Source organism: Neopsephotus bourkii, unplaced genomic scaffold (assembly GCF_033783945.1).
Source record: "Neopsephotus bourkii isolate Nb327-2 ecotype Australia unplaced genomic scaffold, CSIRO-AGI_Nbou_v1 NB_855, whole genome shotgun sequence".
Taxonomy (NCBI): domain Eukaryota; kingdom Metazoa; phylum Chordata; class Aves; order Psittaciformes; family Psittacidae; genus Neopsephotus; species Neopsephotus bourkii.
Genome location: NW_026901351.1, coordinates 1,328,537 through 1,356,301, shown reverse-complemented (window position 1 = coordinate 1,356,301; position 27,765 = coordinate 1,328,537). Strand labels below are relative to the sequence as shown.

Here is a 27,765-nt window from a genome sequence, read left to right as displayed (position 1 = left end):
GTGCTTCAGACTATATCAGAATAGTGAGGCATTTTTAAAATAATGTGTTTATGCTTTGTTTTTTTGTTTGTAATGGAAAATACATGTTGTTGTGCCTCCATCAATTCACAGTTTACTGTAATTTACAAGCTGTATTGTAAGATGTATTACAGTTTACAAGGAAGACTACCCTTGAATTATTTCAGACACATAAGAAAAAAAGGACTGGTGCATATCACAACTTCTCAATGTAATTGTTAATAGTTGGCAGAATAGTTGGAAGACAAGATAGTGCAATTAGGAAATGGAAATATGGAATTCTTCAGTATTGAAAACTTGTCAGTATTAAAACCAGGATATGTCTACCATACATAGCTTTTTCCAATAGTGTAAATACTTGCTCACCTTTTAGTAGGATATAAATATACAATATAAAGGTATCTTGAACATTTTTCATAATTCATAAATGAAGGGAAAGGAAATGTAAAACTTAAGTCTCCATATGCAACATGTTTTCTGTGTACATGCAGTCTACACAGAAGTCAGTCTTACCTCTTTGTGTAACGTAACTAAAACGTTACAGTTATAATAATTCAGAATTGCATTTAATTTCTCTTGTATCTCTAAGTACGGAGCAATCCTTTGCATATTTATTAATGAAATGTACCGTTTCTGCTATCTAGTACAAGTGTAACTATTTACAAAATATGCAATCAATGCATGTTTTATCTTTCAAAAAGAATCATTGATTGCATTTTTTTCTCTGTGTTATTAACTTTCATAAACATTTTTCCCTTTACATCCTGGGTGATAACAGGTGCCGAATTTTTCATATCATCTTAAGTAATGGAGGTAGCTAAAGGTTGCACCTAGGTACATGCATAAATGTAATTTTTTCTCCTACTTCAAATGATCCTTTGCCAGTATGAACAGTTTAGTGTAGATTAATGATTTAGAAAAGAGCTTTATATCAAACTCAGTTTTCTCAGTAGTGCCTTCCTTGTCTAGTTTTGGGTTGTGATCATGTTGAAGGTTAGCATTTGCTGCTGAAGGGAGTAAGACCCCCCCCATCAGAACTGTTGTTTTTTACAGTAATCTAGAACAGACTAGTTGAATTCATAATTCTGCTGAAAAGGTTATGAAACAGTCTACATTGGCTCTGACTGCAAACTTTGACCTGTTTGGCTGAATTGTGGGAACTGTGCCAAAATTTGATAGAAAGCAGTTCTGGGAAGCTCTTTAAGATTAAATTCCAGGACTGCATGACTGATGTGCTAACGATATACTTGTGATATTAGGCAAGTGTTACTTCAATACAGTTTTAGGCTTTAGCAGATCGTTTACCTAAAAGTAAAAATAATCTCCAGCCTGTTTTAAGTAATTTGTTGCATCTGAATATGATTTTAAAAGGCCCAGTTAAAATTTTCTATCTTGATATTCGTTTCTCTACAACTCTGTTGGGTCAACTGCCCTGGGTCCTCAAAAACTTTTTGCTATGCTTTTTCTTTGGGAAAGAAAAGGTAGGAAAGAGAAAAGGTTCTAATTTCAGAGTATCTTGTATGATTTCAGAGAAACTTTTCAGACAGCAATCACTGAATCAGATTGTATTCAGCACTCTTTTAACACGTGACTGGTTTAGGTGAATATTGAGATGGAAAGTCTGTTTAATCATACATTTCTTCACTCCTTTCATAATAATAAGGATTTGGTGTGGGAATGATTAGGTTTTGGTGGAGAATAATCTCTCCAGACTCCTCAGCTGAATACCAGCAAATGTGGTTTATTTCCTTCATTTATGTCAGAAAAAAATCTTTATTCATTCAACACAGAAAAAAATACCATTATTTCTTTTCATGTTTATTTTGTTCTTTCTGATGCTTTGCAAAAACGCAGTTTTCTTCAGATTAAATAGTGTCTAGATTTGAGGAAAAGAGTATAATAGAACTTGGTTTGGCTGAGTTGAGTATTGCCAGTGTCCTGATACACTCTGCTAGGGATCTTAATCTGTTGTATGGGCCAGACAACTGACTGTTGCATGATGCAGTAGTCACATGCAGGTTAAAGGCATTTTTATTAGATTTCAGTTTTACTGATACTCCTTTTGAATATTTTTACAAGTAATGCAGGTCTGTCACTTCTTTCATGGGAAGGGGTACTGAAATGGTTTTTGAATGTCTCTCTATTACTTTAAGAAGTTTAACTGCCAATATTATTTTCTTGAAGTGATAGTAAAGTTGACAACTTGAGTATTTGTGTGTTAAAGTAAGATTCTGTATAAATGCTCATCAGAAAGTTGGCTGGATAGATGCTGATGTATACCTTATGCTGAATTCTCTATGTCAGTGAATGAAATTAAATGAAAGATGGCATTTGGCAGTAGGTAGAACTCAATTGCTTGGATTCTGGAATTCTGTTTCAGACCTGAAATAGTTGTATGTCAGACTTCACACGCCCCCCTCCTACCCCCGACAATACTGTTAGTCTCTTAAAATACACTACAACTCTGTATAAATCTCTCATCACCTGGCTGTAACAGTTAGAACTAGAGATATGAAGCTGGTAAACACTGACGTTACCGTTATCTGATTTGTCTTTTTAGATACAATGTAAAACTGACTATCTTTCACATTTGCTGTTTTGAGTGCTAAAACATTTCATAACTGTAAAACAAATGTACCAGAAACCATAATGTTGTTCTGTGTCTAAACCCTGTTAAAGATCACTGGCTAGTTCTGTTGTTTTTGGGATTTATCTTTTACTTCAAACCAGGAAAGTCTGAGCAATGGAAATGATACTTGTTGCTGGACATAAAATTAAGAGACAGGCATTAACCTACTTGGAAAGCTACTGTTTCCAGCCTAGCCCTCTTGCTAAAATTGTGTAGCAGATTTTTAACAGGTGTAAACAACTTTAATTTTGTTGCTCTAAAGTTACTAGTGGGAGATTCTGAGAGGTAAATTCTTTGTTTTTCATGTGTTTTAGCATACACATGCAGATTTTTTTTCCTGTTTACTCTGTGGGAGCATTCATGTTTTAATTTCCTGTGGCTGAAAATTAAGAGGGGATAGGCTGAAGTGAGTTGTACTTAATTCAGGATTCAAAGATTATAAAGCAGTGAACTACTGGAATTTGTCTGACTAAATAACGTAGATTATGAGAAGTATCAGAATACATAGCTGATTTTAAACTAGGTAATGTTCACTGTAATATTACCTTTGGATGAGTCGTACTTTTTAGTTTTAATTCTTCTTATCATCTATTACTGTATCATTAGCTAATATTTCTGAGGCCACAGCATTGTGTGTTGTGACTAAGTCTTTTCAGAATTATTGCCTTACAAGATAGCCTCCCATTATCTTGTCCCAAGGCCACTTGTTGGGATCTGGCAGCCTTCAATTTGACAATATCAAACCACACATTGAAATTTTTCATCCAGGTATCTGGGGTTGCTCAGTGTCAGGGACCTATGTTGTTTCTGTTTGTTACTCTCGTAGTATATATGTCAACCTAAAATCATACTAGCATTTTTTTTTATAATGTTTGCTTGAAGTATATTAATAAAGAAGTTTAATTGCATGGGGGTGGGGGGGATTTCAAGGGGACTTAGTGAACGTTCTAGATATCCTTCTAAATTAATGCTTAGGAAAAAAATATTGCTACATCTTCCACTCACTTGAATTTCAAATGAATTTGCAATTGCAATTCTGTGTGGCCCGTTGCAGGTCTTTTTGACTCTATGGTAGGAAGAAGTGTATTAAGGTTTTAATTTCAAAGCAAACCTTTGGATAAATTCCTGACTGATTGATCAGTTAAGGTCTTTTTACAATATTATTTTTCCTCTGCGGTGTGTTTGTGGGATATCTTAATGAAAACTGTCTGGCTTGAAAGTTGTTGGCTGCGGTGATAGATTGAAAAAACCCTGAAAGGAATAATCTATCTTTCAGTTAATGTACATAGTGTAAATTATCATTTACCTTAGTTAAAAAGTGAGCAAACAGGAGTTCTTCAGAGTACTTGACTAGAGTTCTGAGCAGCTGAAAATGAAGGTTTTCCACAGTTTGAAAAATCATTGGGAATTTAGGGTGAATATCTCATTGATTGATATAAGCCATTGGTTATTTTACAGAAGCGCTGCTGCCTTAATAAATTCCACTTGCTTTGCAGCTTAGAAATTCTGGGGGGAGTGGTGGTGTTTAGCTTTATGGGTAAAGATAGAGTCACTCAAATATCTTTAAGCTGCTTAGGAGCTGCAGACCCACTTAGACTAATTTCAGATTTAGAGACTTTTATTTTTTCTTTTACAACCTAAGTGAAAAGCAGATAAATTCCAAGTTAGGGACAATCTTTGAATATCTAGTTTTACTTAACAGCATCCTGTTTATTAAAAGACACATTAAGAGATGTCTTTCATGTACTTTGTAGCAATTTGGTCTGATTCTTCATCCCTTATTCATTGAGTAATTTTGTTTGGGTTTTTTTTCAATTGAATGTATTTGTAACCTGAAAAATGATCCATGGTTACAGTATTTTATCAGAAGTTAGAAACTTTGCTTAATTGTTTAAACAGTTTAAAAATCAGCTATGGCAGAAAGAACTCAGCCTTTTTGTTTTAAATAGATTTCATTGTTTTCTTTAGCATGTAGTATGCATTTAGGGTTCCTGTTTCTTTCATTCCTTTCTCTGAAGGGAGCTTTAGGTCTAGAGCAGGCTTATAGCTGAGGTATACCTCATACCGTACCGTGTTGTCATACCATAGTTGAGTTTTTAAAATACAGTTTTTCCGTCCACAAAATAGCACATCATCACCTCAACTTCTAGTGAGCTGTTCAGAGATCACTCAACTTTTTTCTTTCTTTGTTCTAGTTGCATTAAAGTCTTCTAACTCTACCAGACCAGAGATAAACGGCATTCAGGAAAACTGTAGAGCAGCAAAACGGGGAGAAGGAATGCAGATCCTGGAAGGAGAACTCTTGCTGCAGGTATCTTTTGCAGTGGATGTATTGTACACATATTTACATAAAAATAAAATATATGTTTTATTTAATGTGCCAGTTATTCACTGATGAGATTGAGAAAGTTTTATTATTGTCCAATTCTTTCCTCATTTTCCTCATTTCATGCACCTAAAGGTTCATATTACACAGGTCTTGCACTTTCTCGGGTGCTAATAATGACTTTGAAGAGAGCGTGTTAAGACTACATGTGTCTCTAAACTCTTGAGTCATTTCTTAGACTCTTTTTCCTATGTCTTTGCATCTATTGTTAACAAAGATCCAGAGAAACAGTTTTCATAAAGGTCAGATAGGTTAGTCATCTACTGTAAATTTGGCCACTAATTGTCTAAAAAGAAATCTCTAAGAGACTTGGGGCTTGCTGAAATATCTTGCTGCCTCAGTGGTTTGAAAGAACGCATGGTTTGTAACACCAGTTAAGGACAAATTTTAAAGTACTTTCCGTAACTTCTAGTAATATGAACTGGAAAATGTTAATGAAACATAGGTGGTTTTTTTATAAATCATATTTTCTGACAATCTGCTTTAATGGTGTACATTGTCAAAGCATATGAAATATAACAATATAATACTACATCCAGATTAAACTCAGTAAATGGCTAATATAATTATTTCAATGTTCTAATTAGTTTCATAAAATAAATTTTACTGTGACCAGCTCCATTTGAAATATATTCATAATTTGTCTTGTACACAGGCTTCACACAGATGCATCAATCAGAAGTGGCAAACATTAGGTCAGTTGGAGCCAGTGGCTTGCCTAGAACAAAATTAATGTTAACTGTTTAAAGGGTAGAAATTAAAACAGGTTCTAAGAATCCCACAAAATATTTACTGTAAACTAATGCTACTTGAAAGTTGTCTCTTGACCAACTAAAAAACTAGGACATGTATGTAATTTTCAAACCTTAATAGAGTATGACAAGGAACTGTTAGGAAGTTACTGCAGATGAACAGCTTTCTTTTAAACAGAAATGATCTAAAATTTGTATTTGAGGTTTCTATTTGATATGAAATTTAGGTTTTCATGACTTCTGAGTGGGAGTTATTAAAGTTTTATGATTGCCTTTATATTAGAAATATTGAGACTATTTTTAAAGCAGCGCAAATATTATTTCCAGTGCTCCAGAATAATAAAATCACTGAGAAATTCCATTATGCCTTTTAAGATTATTATTTTAGCACTGCATTTTGCCAAACTGCCATCAGAACTTATCTCCCATTTACTGGTATATCTGCATGGTTTAAGGAACTTCAGTAATTTGTTGCATTGTATGTGTGGACAACTTGCATTTTACAGAATTTTTGGCTTACAGAAGGCGTCTGATTGCAGCATTAACAATCCTGCTCCAAGATGAACTGCATACCAGGCCACTGTAAAATGTGTTTGAATTCCAGGTGCAGGAGCTGTACAAGCTTACATGAAACAGAGCAGAATAACTGATTTTAACATATGGGTCAGAATTATATACTGTACAGCTTTCAGACTTTTTATATCAACAATCTGAGGTGAAAAGCCCTGCAGGTTAGGTCAGCAGAGGACACAAGCACCTGCTGTGGCAGCCTTTTGCTCCTTGGAAATTACTGGAAACTTGATCAAAACCAAGGTTTCTATGTAACTACTTAAGATTTCTTGGGTCGGCTACACTGTTTAATTTCAGGTTATTATTAATTTTTTTTTCTTAGCTTATACTGTATTCATGTAAATTTCACTAAACTTCCATAAGGAGATTTTGAGCTCACAGTTATTTATGAGACTAGATTAAGAAATATCTACATGTTAAATAGGAGTGGTTCACATCATTTAAAGACCAGTCATTTAATCAGATATTAACTTGACTTAACTCAGACTGTCTTAGCAAAAGAACAAGAAATTGTAAAACTGTATCTCTGCCAAATACGGAAAATATGCAAAATATGGAAAAGAAAAAATATGGAAAAGCAATAGTTGTTACCACAGTGTGGGGCTATGGTAGTTAATGTTTGTGAAAAAAAATCATGCTGGTTTATAATAAAAAATATGTTATTACAGTAAGATAGGATATCCTTCACTTACTTTACATTTTCTGTTACATTTTTGCATAATAAAGAGTTTCAGAAAAAATGTGTTTTGAGTATGCTGGCCAAATTTTGCTTTGAATGCAGCTGAGGAAATTAAGTGGCACAATATACTTAATCTGGTCCCTCGAGACAGCCTTTTGTTAAATCTTGACTGAAATCCGTAGAAGTAAATCAGCACCTTTCAGATGAGCTGCCAAGTCACAAATGTACTGTTTGGTATCAGAACAATTGCTGTGAACCATATTGATTTGGAGTTCAGATAAATGCCCTTTGCGTGACTTTGAGCAAGGAGCCGCTTAGTCTGTTGCTTCATGAAGGGGGAAATCTCTTCAAAAACATTGTTTACTTGCAACAGTCCACTTGTGCAGAGGCTTTCTATTTTAAGTAAGCTATAAAATGTTTTCTTGGACTGTATAGGAGCTCTTGATGGCTTGATTTCCTGTCCACTTAGGCCCGTCTGCACTATGAATAGAACAGATTTGGGGAATGGGGTTGTGACATAGCTCCCGGTTGTGCAGTGGGCAGCAGCGTGTGCCGAAGGCTTGGGCTGCACAGTCCTTATGAGCTGTGGTTGATATTAGATAAAACTTATGGTTGTTCTTGCTGTTGTCCCTCATCTCCTACAATCAAGGGTATTAAAAGTCATCAACTGGGTTTGGCTTCTTCCTGAATTTTCCAGTTATCCATTTTTCCTTCATTAGAAGCAATTTTCTTCATTGTGGCATGTGTACTATAGGGAGATGCAATGAAGAATGCTAATGTTTGTGCTGTTAATAAGTTTTTGTGTGCTTCATGTTTTATTGAGAGACTAAAGCATAGGTAAGACTTACAGCCACAGCAATTATCTGGAATTTTGTCTCTGAGGCTGACATATTGGTGTTTCCTCCCCAGGCATTAAATGGTTTTGTATTAGTTGTTACGGCCGATGCTGTGGTTTTTTATGTCTCTTCTACTATCCAAGACTACTTGGGGTTCCAACAAGTAAGTTTATCATTTCCTCTTTTTGCAGTACTTTTTCTTAATTTCAGAGGGCACAACTGTTCACATTTAGGGTCTAATAGCTTATATAACAGAAGTCTGTTAGATACTTTGTGTTGGGTTACTTTGAAACTATATTACTTTTCTATCAGTTTACATAGCTGAAATGGGACCTCAGGCCAAGCACAACAGGAATATAGTTCTCAAAGTTGAGTTAGGCGAGATATAAAATTTTCACACTTAATTAGGCTTTACTGGAACAACTGTTTGAAATGTAATATTGTGATGTTACCCAGTTTATGATGCTGAGTGAGACATAATTCAATGGGAAGGTAATTATATTAGTAGAAACCCTTCATACAAAATTGACTTCATATGCCCTGAGGCTCTAAGTATCAACTCAGTGATTTTAGTATTTTTATGATTTTAGTTTTTTCTTGTTAATATTTACTTTATTTATTTATTTATTTGCTTATTTATTTATTTATTTCAAAGCAGCATTTGTTATTTACAGTTTATGATGCAGATCACATGGCTAATTTCCTTGGGCTTGCAAGCCACGTACCAGAGTAGTAAAGACCAAGACCCAGGGGGCTCACATTGCCTTCCTCTAGGGAACTCCTGGGATTAGTTTATGTTAAGAAGATAAAAGGTTAGTTACAGTTATTGGGTTATGTCTTTGGGTACTGGTTCATGATAGATTCAGTTGCTCTCTAAAAAATAGGGAGAAACTCCACGTGTTCTGCACTTTTAACTAACTGATAAGAGGTTGGGAATATTTGTATAGAAGAAAATATTCCAAACAAAACGTTATTTTTCCTGGGGTTACAGATTCTTTCGGTGTTGGGAAATGAAGAAAAATGCTTGGAAAACAAATTGGCCGTAAAATTTGTATAGTAATGCCAATAAATCAAGTGCATGTTATAGGAGTGAAGTCTTAAAGTGACAAAAATTAGCATTTCTGGCAATTTATTCTGGAAAATACTGACTCTTTTATAAAATTCATTACAGCAGAATTTGAGCTAGGCGTCTGCTTTTGCCAGTCATCTAATTTCTTTAGATCTATGTTTTATTTTAAATACTTTCTGTTTATATAATGGTTGGATTTTCCATGCATGCAGAAAATGAGCAGTTTAACTCCTCTGAGTTGACAGAGGCTTTTCTTGAATATTTTGGGTGGGCTTTTTGTCTCTTAATTTCTTTCAACCACTGCTCCTGGCTGTTGCAGCTTCACCATTTAGATTCACAACCCTAACTATGCAACTGACAGTGATATGAGTACTTAATAATTACAGATTTTAATGCATCATTAAGAACCATCAAAGCTTTCACAGTATCACAGTATGTTAGAGATTGGAAGGGACCGCAAAAGATCATCTAGTCCAATCCCCCTGCCGGAGCAGGAACACCTAGATAAGGTTACACAGGAACGTGTCCAGGCGGGTTTTGAATGTCTCCAGAGAAGGAGACTCCACAACCTCCCTGGGCAGCCTGTTCCAGTGTTCCGTCACCCTCACTGAGAAGAAGTTTCTTCTCAAGTTTAAGTGGAACCTCTTGTGTTCCAGTTTGTACCCATTTCCCCTTGTCCTATCATTGTTTGCCACTGAGAAGAGCCTGGCTCCATCCTCGTGACACTCCCCCTTTATATATACACTAATAAGGTCACCCCTCAGTCTCCTCCAAACTATAGAGACCCAGCTCCCTCAGTCTTTCCTCATAAGGGAGATGCTCCACTCCCTTAATCATCTTAGTTGCCCTGCGCTGGACTCTCTCCAGCAGGTCCCTGTCCTTCTTGAACTGAGGGGCCCAGAACTGGACACAATATTCCAGATGAGGTCTCACCATGGCAGAGTAGAGGGGAAGGAGGACCTCTCTCGACCTACTAACCACCCCCCTTCTAATACAACCCAGGATGCCATTGGCCTTCTTGGCCACAAGGGCACAGTGTCGGCTCATGGTCACCCTGTCATCCACCAGGACCCCCAGGTCCCTCTCCCCTACACTGCTCTCTAACAGGTCGTTCCCCAACCTATACTGGAACCTGGGGTTGTTCCTGCCCAGATGCAGGACTCTACACTTTCCCTTGTTATATTTCATCAAGTTATTCCCTGCCCAACTCTCCAGCCTGTCCAGGTCTCACTGGATGGCAGCACAGCCTTCTGGCGTGTCAGCCACTCCTCCCAGCTTAGTGTCATCAGCAAACTTGCTGATAGTACACTCAATTCCCTCATCTAAATCATTGATTAATATATTAAATAATACTGGTCCCAGTACCGACCCTTGAGGCACTCCACTAGATACAGGCCTCCAACTAGACTCCGCCCCACAGACTACAACTCTCTGGCTTCTCTCCTTCAGCCAGTTCACAGTCCACCTCACTACCCGATCATCCAGACCACACTTCCTCAATTTAGCTGCGAGGATGCTGTGGGAGACTGTGTCAAATGCTTTGCTGAAGTCAAGGTAGACCACATCCACCGCTCTGCCATCATCCATCCACCGTGTTATTTCTTCATAAAAGGCTACGAGATTGGTCAAGCATGACTTCCCCTTGGTGAAGCCATGTTGACTGCCCCTCATAACCCTCTTATCCTTGATATGCCTTAAGATGGCACCAAGGATAAGGTGTTCCATCACTTTCCCAGGAATGGAGGTGAGGCTAACCGGTCTATAGTTACCCGGGTCCTCCTTCTTGCCCTTTTTGAAGACAGGAGTGACATTTGCTTTCCTCCAGTCCTCAGGCACCTCTCCCGTTTCCCAAGACTTGGTAAAGATGATGGAGAGCGGTCTAGCAATGACCTCCGCCAGTTCCCTCAGCACCCGCGGGTGCATCCCATCTGGACCCATGGATTTATGGATGTCCAGATTGCTCAACTGGTCTTTAACCCATTCCTCATCGACTAAGGCAAACCGCTCCGTTGACCTGTCTTCATCTGAGGTCTCAGCGGTACAGGGCTCTTCAGGACTGCCTCCAGCAGAGTAGACAGAGACAAAGAAGGCATTCAGTAACTCTGCCATCTCTGTATCTTCTGTCACCAGGGCACCCGTCCCGTTCATCAGCGGGCCTACATTGCCTCTGGTGTTAGTTTTACCTGCCATGTATTTGAAAAAGCTCTTTCTGCTGTCCTTGACCCCTCTTGCCAGCTTTAATTCCAAGGAGGCCTTAGTCATCCTAGCAGCTTTCCTACATCCTCTAGCAGCAGCCTTATATTCCTCCCAAGTGGCCAGCCCTTCCTTCCATGACCTGTAAACTCTTCTCTTCCACTTCAGCATACCCAGCAATTCCCTATTTAGCCACGCAGGTCTCCTGACCCTCTTCCTTGACTTCCTACATGTCGGGATGCTCTGATCTTGAGCTCGGAAAAAGCAGTCCTTGAACATCAACCAACTATCTTGGGCCCCTTTACCTTCAAGCAGCCTAGCCCATGGGATTTCCCCTAGCAATTGCTTGAAGAGGCCAAAGTTTGCCCTGCTAAAGTCCAGGGTTGCGATTCTACTTGCTATTCTACTGACCCTACCACACAAGATCCTGAATTCTACCATCTCGTGGTCGCTGCAACCAAGGCAGCCCTCAACCTTCACTCCTTCAACCAGACCCTCCTTGTTAGTGAGGATGAGATCCAGCAGCGCACCTCTTCTGGTTGGCTCATCCACCATTTGCATGAGGAAGTTATCTATACACTGGAGGAACCTCCTGGACTGCAGCTGGGTTGCTGAGCAGTCCTCCCAGCAAACATCAGGGAAGTTAAAACCCCCACAAAGACCACAGCCTGTGACTGTGAGGCCGCTCTCAGCCGCCTGTAGAAGGCCTCGTCAACTTCCTCACCCTGATCCGGTGGCCTGTAACAGACCCCCACAACAGTATCGCCCCTGCCAGCCTGCCCCTTAATTCTCACCCACAGACTCTCAACTCGCTCGTCATCTGTCCCCGGACAGAACTCAACGCATTGTAGCTGCTCTCGCACATAAAGAGGTGTTTCATGCAAACAAAACCAGTGTTCATAATCTACTTGGCTTAGTTCTGGAAGTGTTGGCTTCCTTTGTATCCCTGCAGGTCCAAGTAACAGCTGTCAAGTACTTTATTTACAAGTATGTAAAGTTAAGTGATTTAAACCTTAAACATAACAGTTCCAGGCTTGCTTAGATAAAAGCAGATAAAGAAATACTTGACATGATGGTATTTTTTTCTAAGGTAGTATTTTTTAATTATTATTTCTTATGTTTGCAGTCATGGGCGTGGCTGAGTTATTGTCTGTGCTGCTAAAAATTGTTTCACAAAGCTTTTCCATGTGCATGCAAATGTATGTTCTTATCTCTGAGCAAAATGGATTTTGTTAAATCTGTAGCAGCATTACCGGTCAGGGAATTTATATCACACATTGTCATACAAGTTTCTTATTCTCTCTTTCCCACCTTTTTCCTCTTTGTATGTAGTCTGATATTATACATCAGAGTGTATTTGAATTGATTCACACAGAAGACAGACCTGAGTTTCAACGACAGCTACATTGGGCATTAAATCCTGCCCAGTCTGGAGATTCTGGACCGAGCATACAAGGTGAGAATGCACTCAAGTTTTGTGTTTTCCTGCTGATTAGTGTTTAGGGTTTTTTAATCTCTGCATATAAAAGAAGAAAAAAAAAATATTTTGTAGTAATGAAGGAATAACATCTTTTAAACTTACTGAATTTTAGCTATGTTTAGTTAAAAATAGGAATTAAAATTTTTTTACACTTTAGGTAAGCACCGCGATTTATAGCACAGCACCATTAAAATACTAATTATACTTTAAATTGGAAGACTTTAATTTGGATCATAAGTTACTGTCTTGCATGTCTGATCAGTTTGTCCTGTGGTAAACAGCAAAGCAGGTACCTGCCTGTTCATGTGGCAAACAGGGTACTCAGAAGTGGATAGTTTCTTTTGGTGACATAATAAGCAAGGTAGTTTGATTTTTTCTGTGTTCACCCTCAGTTGTAAGGCTTGTCTTAAAATAGTTGTTTGAATGAGAAAGTGATTTCTCTGAAGTAATGATCTCCCTTTTTTATCTGCTACCCTTGGTCACATATCATGGCACCAGATTTTTTTACCTTAGGAAGGCCAGCAGACAGTTGGATATGACAGCTTCTTTAAGCTCTGCAGGCTGGTAGATCTGCTTGTAACTAAGAATGTGCTAGCTACAGTGTTAATGTGGAAGGACAAGGAACGTTGTCGTCTACATTTGTCAGTATTATATGCAGGCTACCACATGGACCAGCACTTCTGTTGGGAATAAGAAAGGAAGAGAAATGAAAGATGAAATACACGAGCCTTTAAGACCAAATGGTATGCTTGTTAGAGCATCAGTTTATCACATGTTATTGGCTGATGCTTAAATGACCTGCTACAGTGAGAAACAACTAAAGAGAAACACATTTACTATCTATCAGAACAGAGATGTATAGGTACAGGTAGTGATGTATAACTTGGGAAGCATATGCTTGTCTCATGATGACAACAAAACTGCTGAGACAACTCAACAATGCTCCATTTTGCACAACAGTTGTTTAAATATGTAGATAAAACTGTTACTGTAAGTTACTTGGTTACAGGTTATTGGGTTTAATAAAGAAAAAGTCCATGTTATTTTTTAATAAATCTACAATTCATAAAGCAACTTGATTTAGAACTCATAATAGTTTCATATTTAATATTTTAGAGTATGGAAATGCTGTGATTTGACAGAGAAATAAAACCCAGTGTTACTAACTTGACTTTCTCACAGCTCAGTAGATTTCAATCTTTCATTTAGTTGTCAACATTGTTACACTGCCTGTGGAGCGCCTATTACATCACCTATCTACACAGTCCAGTTGAAAACATGCTATGCAACTAGTTAATATTGCAGCTTGGTAGAGCAAGCAGCTGCTGCCATTCAGAAATGGGGCTTTTATGTGTTGGTTTACTGTGTGCTTTAGAGTGAAACAGTGTTCTATAGCACTTAAGCAAGTGCATGTTAATTTACAAAAGGTTGCATTTGAAAAGTATGATGCCAAGTCAACTTGGCATCAGATTTGACTGAATAATGGGAAGTGGTGAGCAGGATTACAAACAGTTGTTTATTTTGTACCTTGTGTTCCCAACTGACTAAAAGCTGCTAATTATTTTTGGGCCTCAAGTAATGTAAAATGTTTGGATGTTGAGGATTTTTAAACTAAGTTCAGATTTATAACAAAGGATAATGCTGTGATCATAAGGATCTACTCCATTCCTGCTACTTTAATCAATTCCTTTTTAATAGGTTCGGCTAGCATTATGTAGATATTTATAGATATAATTGGACTCAGGCTTAAGCACAGATTCCATCCTGAGTCTGGGAACTAATTCTGCTTCAGTTAGCCCAGACTGGTTGTTTCTCACTCAATACCCTGGGGTATGCCCCTAGACCACTGGTTTCCTCAGCTGTTACTGTGACTCCTCCCGGACTCTCCTCCCAGTCCTGTTATATTCCCAGAGAAGTCTGCAGAATTCTGTTTTTTCAGTCCCAGATACCTGCTTCAGGGCCTCAGGTCTGGAGATTATCTTCTAAAGTTTGCCTGCTATACCACCATCTATGATCTTGAGCTTATAGAGAAAGAAAATGACTTAATGCACAGCATCATCTGCACATCACTTCATGGAGTTGATGAGATACAGTGTGAGCTCATGAGGGATGCGAGTTCTGGTCCCTGCAGTGTTGACTGATAGTTTTGCTCCAGGGACTGCAGATGCGCTGCAAGACACTTTACTGTCTTACAGTGTCACTTCTCCCAAGATCTTGGCAGCAATACCTCTCTGCCTCTTGTCTGCCTGGGAAAGTGTGTGCCTTTCACAAATGTAGGTTTGGGCTTGAAGCACATTCCCTCCTGTTTTGAGTTCTGTTCATCTCTTCTCACGAGCCACAGATGGTGTTGCTTCTTCCACCTATTCACTCTTGGGAGCTTCCAGTTTTCCTCAGGAAGCTGACAGATGTTTTAGGGAACCCAGATAAGATACTTGCATTCAAATTCCAGCTCTGTAATTACCAAAAGGATAACACTGAGTTGTTCCTATGGCAGAAAAGCTGAAGGGCATGCCCACCAGTTTTTATTTAATTTTCTGCATGAATTTCTAGGGAATGACCAGTTTGTGCATTTTTCATATATATATTAGAAACAAGATCACTTTGCTAAATTTAATGTGAGTAGACATGCTCTGGTCTCGCTGTAGTCTCTGTAGTAGGTATGATACGTAGCCTCGTGCAGAACATACGTATTCTATCAGAAGTTTATTGATTTACCTCCTGTTTTTACTTTATATTCCAAATGTTTAAGTCTGTTTCTAAATGCTACTTAGCAACAAAAGCCTGTCCTGAAGTGGCAGAAGAATATCATGTTGGTATCCTAGTTGTCAATCATGGGTTTGAGTCTCTTTTTTCTTATAGTTGCTATGCCTTTTGCAGATTCTGAAGTTGCAGAAATGCTGGTGTGCTCTCTGCAACTGCTATAGAGTCTAGACTGTTGACATACATAATAAATCAAAATAAACAAAAAGCCAAACAAAACTCAAAAACTCCCATGACTTAAAAAAAAAAAAGAAAATTAAAAAAGAAAAAACCAAACCAAAACTAAACATATGCAGTTTTCAAATACTGTAAAACCTACTCCCATCAGAAGAACTGGTACTTAACCTGGTGTTATAATCAGTATAGGTTCTGAGGATGTTTCCAGTTTACATTGTTCTTGCTCAGGTCATGACCTAATGCTTTGTTTATGAGACAGAAGATGATTTGTTATAGATAGCCTTCAGTAGGTGTTCTTCTAAAAATAATCCTTATAAACAATCCTTTCCTGTAGGAGATAATGGCTTTTCACAGCCAGCAACCTATTATAACCCAGACCAACTTCCTCCAGAGAATTCTTCCTTTATGGAAAGAAATTTCATCTGCAGGTTACGATGCCTCCTGGATAATTCATCTGGGTTCCTGGTGAGTATGGAGTTGTGTAAAAAACTTCCACATATGCTTGCAAGTTGGAAATCTTGACTGTGTTTACAATAAGTGCAGCAACTTGCTTTATTTGTTAAGTCTTCATAGCTATCCGAGCTGCTTGAACCAGTATGTTTGAGTTAGTGACACTAAATTTGTCCCCTTCAACATGTTGCAACCAGGTGCAAGTTCTCTCATTTCTCACGGCTCAGTTTGTTCAATGAAAAATGAATAAGCATCTGCTTTTGTAAAGTACTGTGTGATTTGCAGATAAAGAATCATTACAAAAATTATTTTATGTTGAGTATCCTGAGATGCGGTAAGTCTTAATAACTAATAGAGCCATAGTTTTCCCTTAGTTCAGAAAGACTGTACTTGCTCTTTCTAATACTTTTTTTTTTTCTGTTTGTCAGTGTTGGAGATGTTAAAAGAAATGTGACTTTATCATCCTGTAGGTGACTTCTTACAAATAGAGTTGTTTATGTAGGATTTTGCAGTTGTACATGTTTGCATACTTCATACTAATGACTGACAAATGCAAGAGAAATAATTTCATGTTAACTGTGGGTATGTATACCGTGTTTACCAGAATATTAGAAAATCCAGGTTTTTGCTAACTTTCTGTTAGTTCTTTTTCCAGTGAGTGTATTAGTAGATCTCAAAGTGATATGCTCAGGGCTATAACTACAGTGTTCTGTATTGTAGCTAGCATTTGTGTATGTGATGCTACAAAGCTTGAATCATATGGGTCTAAAAAAGGGTAAATGTATATATTGCATCATAACAGAAATATTTTATTCTTAAATATCTCCAACACGTAACTATTACTTTTTCCCTTATCATAAGGCTATGAATTTTCAAGGACGGTTAAAGTTTCTCCATGGACAGAACAAGAAAGGGAAGGATGGTGCTTCTCTGTCTCCTCAGCTCGCTCTGTTTGCAGTAGCTACTCCCCTGCAGCCACCATCTATCCTTGAGATACGAACCAAAAACTTCATCTTCAGAACTAAACACAAACTGGATTTCACACCTACTGGCTGTGATGCAAAGTAAGTGTAAATTATTCTGCCTAATACTCTTATGATTTGCTTGAGATAGGTTTCATCTATGTATTTGAAATGTAAAGCTGGCTACTTTTGCAGTCAATACTGATGATTGTTTTGGAACTGTAGGATTTTTGTCTTTGTCAGTATACTTCCTTGAAAGGGCATATTGCCTTTTGAATCAATCATTACACACCAAACAGCCCTCTTCCCCCCCCCCCCCCCCAAAAAAACCCAAACCCCACACACATAAACCCAACTATTTCTCCTTCAACTCAAATAGATGTAAAATACAATGGAGATGTTATTTACTTCAAAATAAATTAAGTCCTTTTTTTTGTGCTGTGGCTTTACCCATCTCCAAGTCATTCTTTTCACTGTGTAAATACTGGAAATACTATTGTGTTACCAGGTCAACGTTACATAACATCAACATGGCAAGAAGCCCATTAAGGTGCTTCTTTATAAAAAAAAGAAGCCTCTTGTCTCCTTCCTTCCTTCTCTCCTCCCTCCTGTTATTGACTGACAGTGCTTTCAGGTTTCTGACTCATTTTCAGTGGACTCTCATATGGCTTTCCATGCCTACTTATGGGATAATGTAGTCAAATTACTTGGTATTATGTCTGTCGATAAACCAAAATGTTCTATGGGTTCTATAAACTGACACAAGTAAAAGTTAACAAAATGTTAACACAGGCTTTTCATTCTTCTGTTTGATTTTTTTTCCTTTATGTTTCACTTGAAACCTTCAATTTTTGTCACATTTTATACTTTTGCATATACTGTTTCCCAACCCTTTTTCCTATTTTTCCTCCCTCTGTCTTCAGATCTCTGTTTCTTTGTTCCAAATTCTGTTTTAGTCTCTTTAACGGATACTGTTAAGTTTTTCATCTCTCTGACCTCAAGGAAAGTAATTTTTGACTACCAGGGTCAGATGTGATATTGCCTGTGCTCCTCTGAGGTATATCTTGTGCAGGGGTCCCAAAACAATAGCAAAAGGCATGTAGTTCTGAAATACACCCTATTTTGAATTTTAAGCTATTAAAAGTACTAATTTAGCCAAAAAGTTTTATGTGACTAAAGTTAAGCCCCTGGTTATTTCTGCATGCAAGCACCTGTAGGTAAAAGCTATGAAATGGGGCTAAGCAGTGTCTTTCATTGCAACAGATGGGAGCTGCCTGCTATTAGTGAGTATCTTCAAAAGTATGAAATCAGGAGTCCAGCTGAACTGTAGACATCCTCTTTTTTTTTTTTTTTTTTTGGATGATGTGATAATTTTGCGAGCCCGTTCCTAGTCACTGCAGGCAACCTGGGGGACTACTAAAAATTTTTATTTGTTAACGCATTTTTCCTTTTAGAACCATCATGCTTCTGCATACAGTTGGTATTGCAACAAAATGCAGTTAGCACTTGCATCTGAAATGTTCTTGCCTGACTTTAATTCTGTGAGTTGGTTCATCAGTAGTGTTGCAATTTTTTGTTTTTACTTTCCAGAGGAAAGATTGTCCTGGGATACACTGAAGCAGAGCTATGTATGAGAGGAACGGGATACCAGTTTATTCATGCGGCTGATATGCTTTATTGTGCTGAAAATCATGTCCGAAGTAAGCTTCATTCCCTAAGAAAGGCTGAAAAATTAAAGCATGTATTATATTTGTACTGAAAAAGTACTGTGAACTACTCTTTAAAAAAGTTATTAACAAAAAGAACACTGTTCATGTGATCTTTTCCTCCCTATAAAAACTTACACTGGATGAATTAATATTTAATATCTAGACCCCTTTAGGTTACATACTTCAGTTTCTGTTATATCTTGCTTTTCTCACTTCCTTCTCTGCTCCGTCCAGCTTCTGCTATTTCAACAACTTCCTTTGGGCAAAGGGACTGTTTCAGAGATAGCTATCCTGTTAGGAAGTTAAATAAAGTATTCTGATATCTGTGTAAGTTTTTTTAACACAAATTAACCTCTGATTTAGCATGCTAGTGTCTTTTGGGTTTTGATTCTTGGCATCTTGATTTGGTTTAGTTAGCAGCTTAAGGAGATAAGTATAATGTTTTAAGCTAAGGAAATAAGCTTCAGTTATTTGATATGTAACTACTGAATGGACTTCTTTCTTTACATTTTTGTTAGCTGTAACATACTTGTCTTTGGAAGTTACAGAAACATCTTCAGGATATTTTGGTGATTCTTCTTTTCTACTGACTTCTCTTAAAAAGCTGCTTTTTCTTTTTAACCTTTCAGTAGCTTAGTTTTCAACCTATATTAAGCATGTTTTGTCTTTCAGGTATAGCTCGGTCCCTTTTGTCTATCCGTAATTTTGTTTTTTTAGTAAGGAATAAGAAAGATTTCCAAAATAGAATGGGTTGAAAATCTGTTTTGAAATTATGGTTTAAAACTTTGTCTTAAAACTGTTTTTTTTTGGTTTGCATTTCTCATGCTAAGATAAAATGAAGTCATATAGCAAAGATTATTTGAAGATTCTTAAACTTTTCTCATCTTATTTTTTATTCACATTTTCTATCTATGAATGCAGTGTTTTCAGCTATGTACAACAAAAATGTAGTGTTTTTATCAAGCACTGCCAGTGAAGTGATAGTGGAAATGAAAAATAACAGATTTTGAAGTAGCTCTGCATTAATCAGTCAAAATGTGAAAGAATTGGATTCAGAGCAAATGAATGATTTCTTGATTGAGCAAATGAATGATTTCTTGATTTCTTAAGTAATAGTCACTTTTCAGATGTAGAAGAGACTTGAGCTCTTGTCATTTACATGTTCTAGTATTTATTTCTGTTGTTGCAGAAATAATGGATGAAGCTCAGTACAGGATGTTGACCCCTACAGTTGCCAGTCTGTAGGGGATCTCTGACAATTGCCTGCAGTTTGGCTTTTATCTTACCAGTAAATTAAAGTAGGCATCTTAAAGTAGTCAGTTATCCTGTTTCACTAAGAATAATTAGTGCTGTAGAGAAATGTCTGATTGAGGACATGAGATTTGTAAAATTGATGTACAAATGGGAGTACTTTCATGACATACCAGATTTTCTTGTTTTTGTTCACTGGACAATAAACAGTATGCTTACTCTGATTCTAGTGATGAAGACAGGTGAGAGTGGAATGACTGTATTTAGGCTTCTAACCAAAGAAAATCGATGGGCCTGGGTGCAGGCAAATGCCCGTCTTGTCTACAAGAATGGAAGACCGGATTACATCATTTCTACCCAAAGACCTCTTACGTAAGTCATCATTCTGTGAAGCAGTATACTTCAAAAACTGAAAACTTTTGAGCTTGCTTATATTCAGAAATGAATTATTTATGTTTAAATAAACCCCCTTTAGAACCTGAACTCCAAAAAGAAAGCCTCCTTCAATTTGCTAACAGACAAATATTGAATTATTGAAAATAATTCTGTTATTTCAGTACTTTGTGTGGCATAGTCCTTTATGGGTAAAATTTTAGACATTTTTATTTCATATGAAGAATGAGAGCAGGGATACAAGCATCATGTTACTCCATCCAGCCCTATTTTTAATACGGTATCCTCATTAATGAGAATTAAGCAGTCCAACTGCAGTTGTATAGAAAAAACAGCAGATAACGTAAATTAAGTCCTTTATGGTGCTGAACTAAATTCTGCATAGTATGGAATTCAGCATGATTATTACACAGGTTAAATAATTTTTGCTAAGGAGTCTGTAAAATGGAGAGATACTTCAGTGTTGAAGTATTCATTTACTTGGTATGCCAAGAAAAGCGAAGTGTGAAACAAAGCCCACTTATTTTCATTTCAGCTCATAATGCACAAAAAATGGTGTATGCTATCTAGATTTAATTACAAATGTAATATATAAATGTGCTATTACAATCATAAGCTCCTTATATCATAATCTGCCTCTTGGTTTAACTCAGCCAAGTTGAGCTTGAGTAGCTAGGAATTTGAAAAATGCCTACAAATATAGTTCTTTTTTTTATATATATTAATTCCAGGGGACAAGAAGACTACAGTAACTGCTTAGTACTGCAATATAATGCTATATGTCTGATTTATTTTCAGAGATGAAGAAGGGGCAGAACATCTCCGGAAGCGTAACATGAAATTGCCCTTCATGTTTGCCACTGGTGAGGCTGTGTTATATGAGGTATCTTTTCCTATGTTGAGCCTTACGGATCCTTCTCAGCCGAAGAATAGAAGCACAACAGGAAAAGGAACCAAAGCAACGCTACAAAATGATTCTGTGGATCCAAACTCCCTGCTAGGTGCCATGTTAAGGCAAGATGAGTCTGTGTATCTCTGCCCTCCAGCGTCACATAAACTTTCCTTTGAGCGGAACTTCTTTGCAGACAGCAGGGATGAACTGGGTAGTGGTGTTAGCAGCAGCTGGATAGATAATCTCCTACCTGCTGGAAATGACAATATTCTCAAGCGGGAGATAATGGAGTCTTCCCAGGACAATACTGTTCCTCTCCCTGAAGACAGTGCAGCACTCTTTCAGGATAACAAAACCAGTGATTTGTACAACATCATGAAAAATCTGGGTATCGACTTTGAAGATCTAAAGTGTATTCAGCAGGATGAGTTTTTTAAAACAGAAATATCTGATGTGGTTGATATTGGGGATATTAACATAACTGATGAAATCCTGACTTATGTTCAGGATTCCTTAAATAAGTCTGACTTCTTATACTCAGGCTGTAACCAGCAGCAGTCCTTGGTCCAGAATGAAGGTTGCTTGGTACAGCCAGAGTTAGATCCACATCAGTTTCATCAGCACCAGAAACAGTTCATGGAGCAGCAACAGCAGCAGCAGCAGCAACTCTGTCAAAAGATGAAACATATGCAAGTCAATGGGATGTTCACAAATTGGAGCTCTGGCACTAGCATGCCGCATAGCTGCTCGCAGCAGCAGCCCCAGCAATATGAATTCCCTGGCATGCATACAACTACATCCGAGTTCACTTACAAATCAGAAGTAAACACTTCCCCGTATGCATGTAGGCAAGAGTTTATGCCTTACAAGCAACCCACAGCAATGATGCCACAGCTTTCTAATTTTTCTCAAATGGATTTCCCTTTAGCAGGTTTTGACAGATCAACCTATTCTGCTTCTTCCAACTTGGAGGATTTTCTCAGTTGCTTGCACCAAGTTCCCAAAAATCCTGAGTGTGGGATGAACTCTGAATCTGTTACGCTAACTCCTCAAACATGCTACGCAGGCGCTGTTTCCATGTACCAGTGCACGCAAGAAGCACAGCCCAGCTGTGTGGATCAAATGCAGTATGATCCTATGATGACATGTCAACAAACGTTGTTGAACAAGGTAAGGTAAACAGCGTTGCTCCAGTGCTTGCATTTTGAATCATGGTTTTATAGTTCTGGGTGGCTACCAGGATGCAGTTTCCTATAATTGTGTGTCACTGATTTTGATGGGTTAGCAGTGTGGGGAATGTCCTTGCTTTTTTGTTCTTTAGATTGAAGAGAGTTGTATTTGATCAGTTTGTTATGTACAGGTATCCACAGCTCTGTAGCCCTCTTTGCAGTATTAAGAGTGAACTAGTATGTTATACCTACCAGTAATTTTACCATAGGAGCAAAAGAAAAGCAGATGAGTTGAAAGTTTGGGATTTGCTTATATATCTTTTTTGAGAGGAGTGTCATGATGTCAGAAGTACTGCCTGGCACGTTTGTTTTCATGAAATATGTTGTAAAGATCCAGAAAGACACCTTTATAAAAAAACCCTAATGTTCTCTAGCTTCTCAGATTCTTCAATGCTTTTGGGATTGCTTAAAATACCAGATTGTAATGTCACATAAATAGCATGAAATATTATGCACTATTGCATTTCTACACACAATAATTGGAAGTCAGATTGTTCCCCAGGCTGCTAAATTATCTGCTGCAGACAAAATAGGAGGAAAAAATTATTGTCAAGTTGGTAAGTTAGACCTTTTTCACACTATGCTGAGGAGAATGCACAGTAAAAGCTGTAGAAGAGGTGCCTGGCTGTAGCATAGACTACAGCTTTAAGCACAGTTCTTCATAGGTAAAATTAACTTAGAAATGAAATAAAATAAAAATCAATTACTAAGGCAGCTCCTGATTCTGAACAACCTCTCAAGTAATTTAAATTTTACCATTTCTTTCAGTTAATGCTGCTCAAGTACAAGGCTGTAGTTATTGTATTTTTATTTTTTTTTACCTCAGTGAGTTGAGGTTCTAAAGTACTGATCCTACAAATGCGTATGCACATGCTTAAGCATTTACAGAATTAAAGTATTAATTGCCATTTAACCTACAGAAGACAGAGGTGAGGAATGCAAGTAGAACATACCCAGTTTTTTGATACGCTTAATACAAGTACAAAACATACCCTTTTCTAAAACTGCTTCAGTAGTAGAAAACAAGATGATTGCAGACTTGCAGAAATCTAGCTAAAATATAGTACAGTTCAGCAAGATGACCAGCTGCTGCCTGGGTACCCAAGAGCTGAAGACCGTGAAGCTATTGGCAAGCTGCATTGCACAAGTTTGCTCAGTGCTTGGCTGTATGTTGCCAAGCCGGTGTTGCCTGGTCAACGTTACTACCCCTTCCATGTTTGGTTGCAGCAAAGCAGTTCCAGGGTCATCCAAGTTCATCTGTAAAACAGTATAGAATTGTTCTGTTCACAAGCACTATACTGGTGCAATGCACAGGTTTTAAACAGCCAGTGAATAAGAGTTCCATTTCTTTCTTTCTGATGGCTGGTTTCAATTAAATTTATTTTGTAGATTATTTTATTGTTAAGTTGCATTAATCTTTTTCTTAACTGCCTTGCTTTTTCTTCTCACTTGTCTGTATAAATTTTACTGATGACTAAGCACCTCTGAATGCAGGAAATGAATATGTCTGTTACTTCGTATTTACTACAGTACTGTGCTTCAGTACTAATACTGTATTTAGCTTGTTTGTCATTAAAAAAAAAAAGAGCAAAAGCTGCTTTGTGGAAAGTTACCTCTAAGTTGTTCAGAGGCAAATTCAGCCCCTCTTGCTATGGTATACCTATGCTGCATGAATCTGGATAGCATTCATAAGCAGAATGCTAGTGCAGAACTGATGCACATTAGCTGCTGTTTACCTCTGAGGAGAACTGCTGAACATTTGTCCAAATGAGCTTAAAAAAGGAGCATGTTTCTTGATGAGACAAGGAAGAATTATTCCCCCAACCCCTTTTGTAAAAGAGTGACTGTAGATAACCAATAGCTCTCTCCAAGTGTTTGTGGGTCAAAAAATTATGTATGCCAACTGGGGATGGTTTCGGGTGGGAAGACACTGCTTATTTTTAAACCAAATAGCATGGACTTTAGCAGCCTACACTGCTATATGCTGTTTACATGCAAAAAACCAACATTTCTTGTATCAGACTGCTCAGTTTTGACCTCCAGTCCCGTCTGCAAATTAACATTTTTATAGAGCGATGGCAAAGTAAGGCTTTATATAAACCAAATATGTTGAGAAGCGTTTTAATGTAGAAACAGTTTTTAGCTAGAAATGTCATTGGTCCAGAGAAAGATAACCCTATATTTGTATATGCTTATATTACAGAGGTTGTATTTAGTCTTGTATCAGAGTTAAGAAATTTAAAATATGTGAACCCATAGAAACTAGTAAGTCTGAAGTATTGCTGCTGCACTTGAAGTAATCTTGTAAATTGGTGGCAAATAATATACATTTGTTTGTTGTAAATGGAATGTATCACTACTTATGATAATAAACTTAAGGTTTGATTTTTTTGCTAATCGGTAACTCAAGTTAGGATGTGACTAAGCAGATAGGATACTACTGTCTGAGCCTGTGTTCACACAGTCAAACCAAAGTAGGGCAGTCTTTGTGGCTGGATTTAGCACAATGACATCTCTATCAGCAGTTGGAGTCTGGAGAGAGGACAGACGTTATGCAAGCCACAATTGCTATCCTTTTCTCAGCCGCCTTACTCTCATCAACTTCAATGTGAAAAGACTAGAGGATTAGAAAGCCAGAAGGGTCTATTGTAGTCATCTGCCTTGACCTTCTGCCTAACTTGTTATTGTGATAGGATCATAGCCAATGTAGTCTAAAAACACTCTCAGTGGTGAAGGGCAGAATGGCCTTGTATAATGTAATAACTTGTTTAGGGTCAGCATTCCTTTATTAATCAGGAGGAACATTGCTAAGTACTGGATTCTGTGTTGAGAACTCTTAGAAATTTTAATGAGTATGCTCATCTTATTAATGAAGTATATTGGAATAATCTGCTTCTGTCAGAAGTAATCCTAGCTTATGTTATCGTAGCCATCTTTAAAAGTATGGCAACTTTGATTAAAAACATAATTCATATGGCTATAGTCTTGTTAAAAACTTAGAAGAACTGGTCACACTAAATTTGATGTTTGTGTAGAAGGTAAAAAAAGAAGTGTCCGATACCCAGCATATATTGATAGATGAATGAATGATTGTATAATATATATTTTTAAGCCCGGACCTTGAATGAATGAATACCTAGCGTCTAAGCTACTTCTGAAGAGGTGTTGGAAATGCTTAAAATACTTTGCTGTATTTTCTTTGCATGACTGACTGGAGTATTTTGTAGATAAAGTGACTTTTCCATAGCATGACAGGAAACATTACATCAGATCATTAAAATAATCCTGTGAACAATTATGTCAAGACTGACGAAAGCCAGTTATTGCTCTTACTTGTCAATATGTAGACCGTTTATCAGAAAAGCCCACCCTGTGATAGCTCAGCCTGTAGATTGAATGCAGTACATTTCAGCTTACTCACAGAACTGCATGCACATTCCCGGAAGAGCTGTAAAGTCTGGATCCCATTGCAGACATGAAAATATGTAAGTAAGTTGCTTTTAAAATATAACAGCTGGATGTAGAAATCAGGAGTGCTCGGACTGTGCTTTCTACAACACTTTAAATGATGATAGCAACGTTTCTTTACTTAGCCAGACGAAGGACTCTGACTGACTGCAACATGGGAAAGTTTCAGTGATGATTCAGAACCTACTTTAATGCAAATTAACTTCTCATAATTAATCATTAAAAAGAAAAAAAAGTTTAAAAGCTACTCATTGTATTTTAAGATGATTTCATTGAATCCGTGTCTTTAGGAGGATTTATAAAAAATTAAAATAAATCGGTTTCCCATTCTAACCACTTATATTGTCTCTTTTCCCACTAGTTCCAAAATGGTTTCAATGGAGGAAATGTAAATGAAGCATATCCCTCTCAGTTAGATGTGATCAGTAACACACAGACTGCCACACATCTTCAGCCTCTTCATCATCCGACAGAACCCAGATCCTTCTCAGATTTGGCATCTAGTGGATTTATGTGATTCAGTTCTAGAGCTCCATCTGTGATTTTGTCTGGGCGTCAGGCTGCTCTGAGGAAAGGCTTGATAAATCTCTTTGAGCATTGGGCTTTAACAGCTAAATTACATTTTGAGAATACGAGGTTGGTTGCACTATATACTGATGGATGTGTAATCCAAGACCTGGCTTTATTTAGAGTGACAGCAGGAATTAAAACTTCTAATTAAAAGTACGCATTTGCTGTTTTCCATCAGATTGACTGTGTCATTGCAGTATGGATTACGTATGTGTTACAGACTATGTCATGCTATACAACATAAGATAAGGCAAATGGTTTTGTTGTTTAGAAAATAATTGGGCACTTTACAAATAGCATCAATGGCACAAGAAAGATGATTTCACACATGGATTATTTCCAGACTTTATTTTTTAAAAACTATTAAAAAGCTCTGAATTAATGAGAATCAAAAGCACTTAATTTTAATGCATACTAAGCTCTTTAATCACTTCTTTTATATTTAAATCCTTTTGTTTTAACTCTCAATTTCTAGCACTTTAATAGAAGGCTTAATACAAGGATATGATATGCAACTTCAGGTTTTCTATGAAACAGACCCCTTGCATTCCTCCTTTTCTTGTCAACCTTAAGTGCCTCACAGTTTAGCTACCTTGTTTCTGATGGGAGCTTATTTAGTAAAACTCAGTTACGTGTCATCCATATTATGTGGACTTTTGTCTAACATTTACAGTGCTACTGGCTGTATCTTTTTTTTTTCTTTTTCCCCTAAAGAGAATTTGCTCAGATAATGACTAAATTCTTTATCTGTGGACTTGTTATGCTATTATCAAGAGTCATTACTGTTCTGAATTTAGTTCAGTAAAGAGTTTTGGTTTATTCTGTACTGCTTTTCTGCTTTCTTCAGGTAATACAGGGTATACTAAAAAAGCAAACTTTGCTGAGGGGGAGGAGCAGATCCTCAGGATTAGTTTTAGATTATTAATGCTGAAAAACATGTGCCTTATCTTGTGTTAAAATGCTCATAATGTTCTTTAGAAATAATACAAGGCTGCTCTATGCAAATATTTTCATTAAAATGGATATTGAAAAGGTTTGCATTTTAAATAAGGGGGAAAGGAGTCTCAATAGCGATTGGTATTGACATTTACTTTGACTAGCAAATTGCACTGCAAAGTACAGAGAGGTTAGTCTTTTTATGTATGTTGATCCATTTGAAAAGCTTTGTGCAAAATATGAAATTGGGAAAATTAAAAAGTCATTAAAGAAATTCTCCTTGTAATAGGCTTTATTTTCAGGAAGTAAACCCACATCTACAAAAACATTTAGTTTTTATCTGAAAGGATTGTTAG

At 37.3% G+C, this 27,765-nt stretch overlaps 1 protein-coding gene across 1 annotated transcript in view; it reads left to right on the top strand.

The window, feature by feature from the left end:
- The window catches only part of AHR (aryl hydrocarbon receptor), a 60,326-nt gene extending 32,761 nt beyond the window's left edge, over nucleotides 1-27,565 (top strand). Inside the window, exons 3-11 of the mRNA XM_061356446.1 lie at nucleotides 4,843-4,958; nucleotides 7,944-8,033; nucleotides 12,465-12,588; nucleotides 15,884-16,014; nucleotides 16,861-17,063; nucleotides 18,552-18,661; nucleotides 20,152-20,293; nucleotides 21,113-22,376; nucleotides 26,265-27,565. Of these exons, the coding sequence (XP_061212430.1) occupies nucleotides 4,843-4,958; nucleotides 7,944-8,033; nucleotides 12,465-12,588; nucleotides 15,884-16,014; nucleotides 16,861-17,063; nucleotides 18,552-18,661; nucleotides 20,152-20,293; nucleotides 21,113-22,376; nucleotides 26,265-26,420 (2,336 nt within the window). The 3' untranslated portion in view covers nucleotides 26,421-27,565. The remainder of the gene's footprint in view (nucleotides 1-4,842; nucleotides 4,959-7,943; nucleotides 8,034-12,464; nucleotides 12,589-15,883; nucleotides 16,015-16,860; nucleotides 17,064-18,551; nucleotides 18,662-20,151; nucleotides 20,294-21,112; nucleotides 22,377-26,264) is intronic.
- The last annotated feature ends 200 nt before the right edge of the window (nucleotides 27,566-27,765 follow it).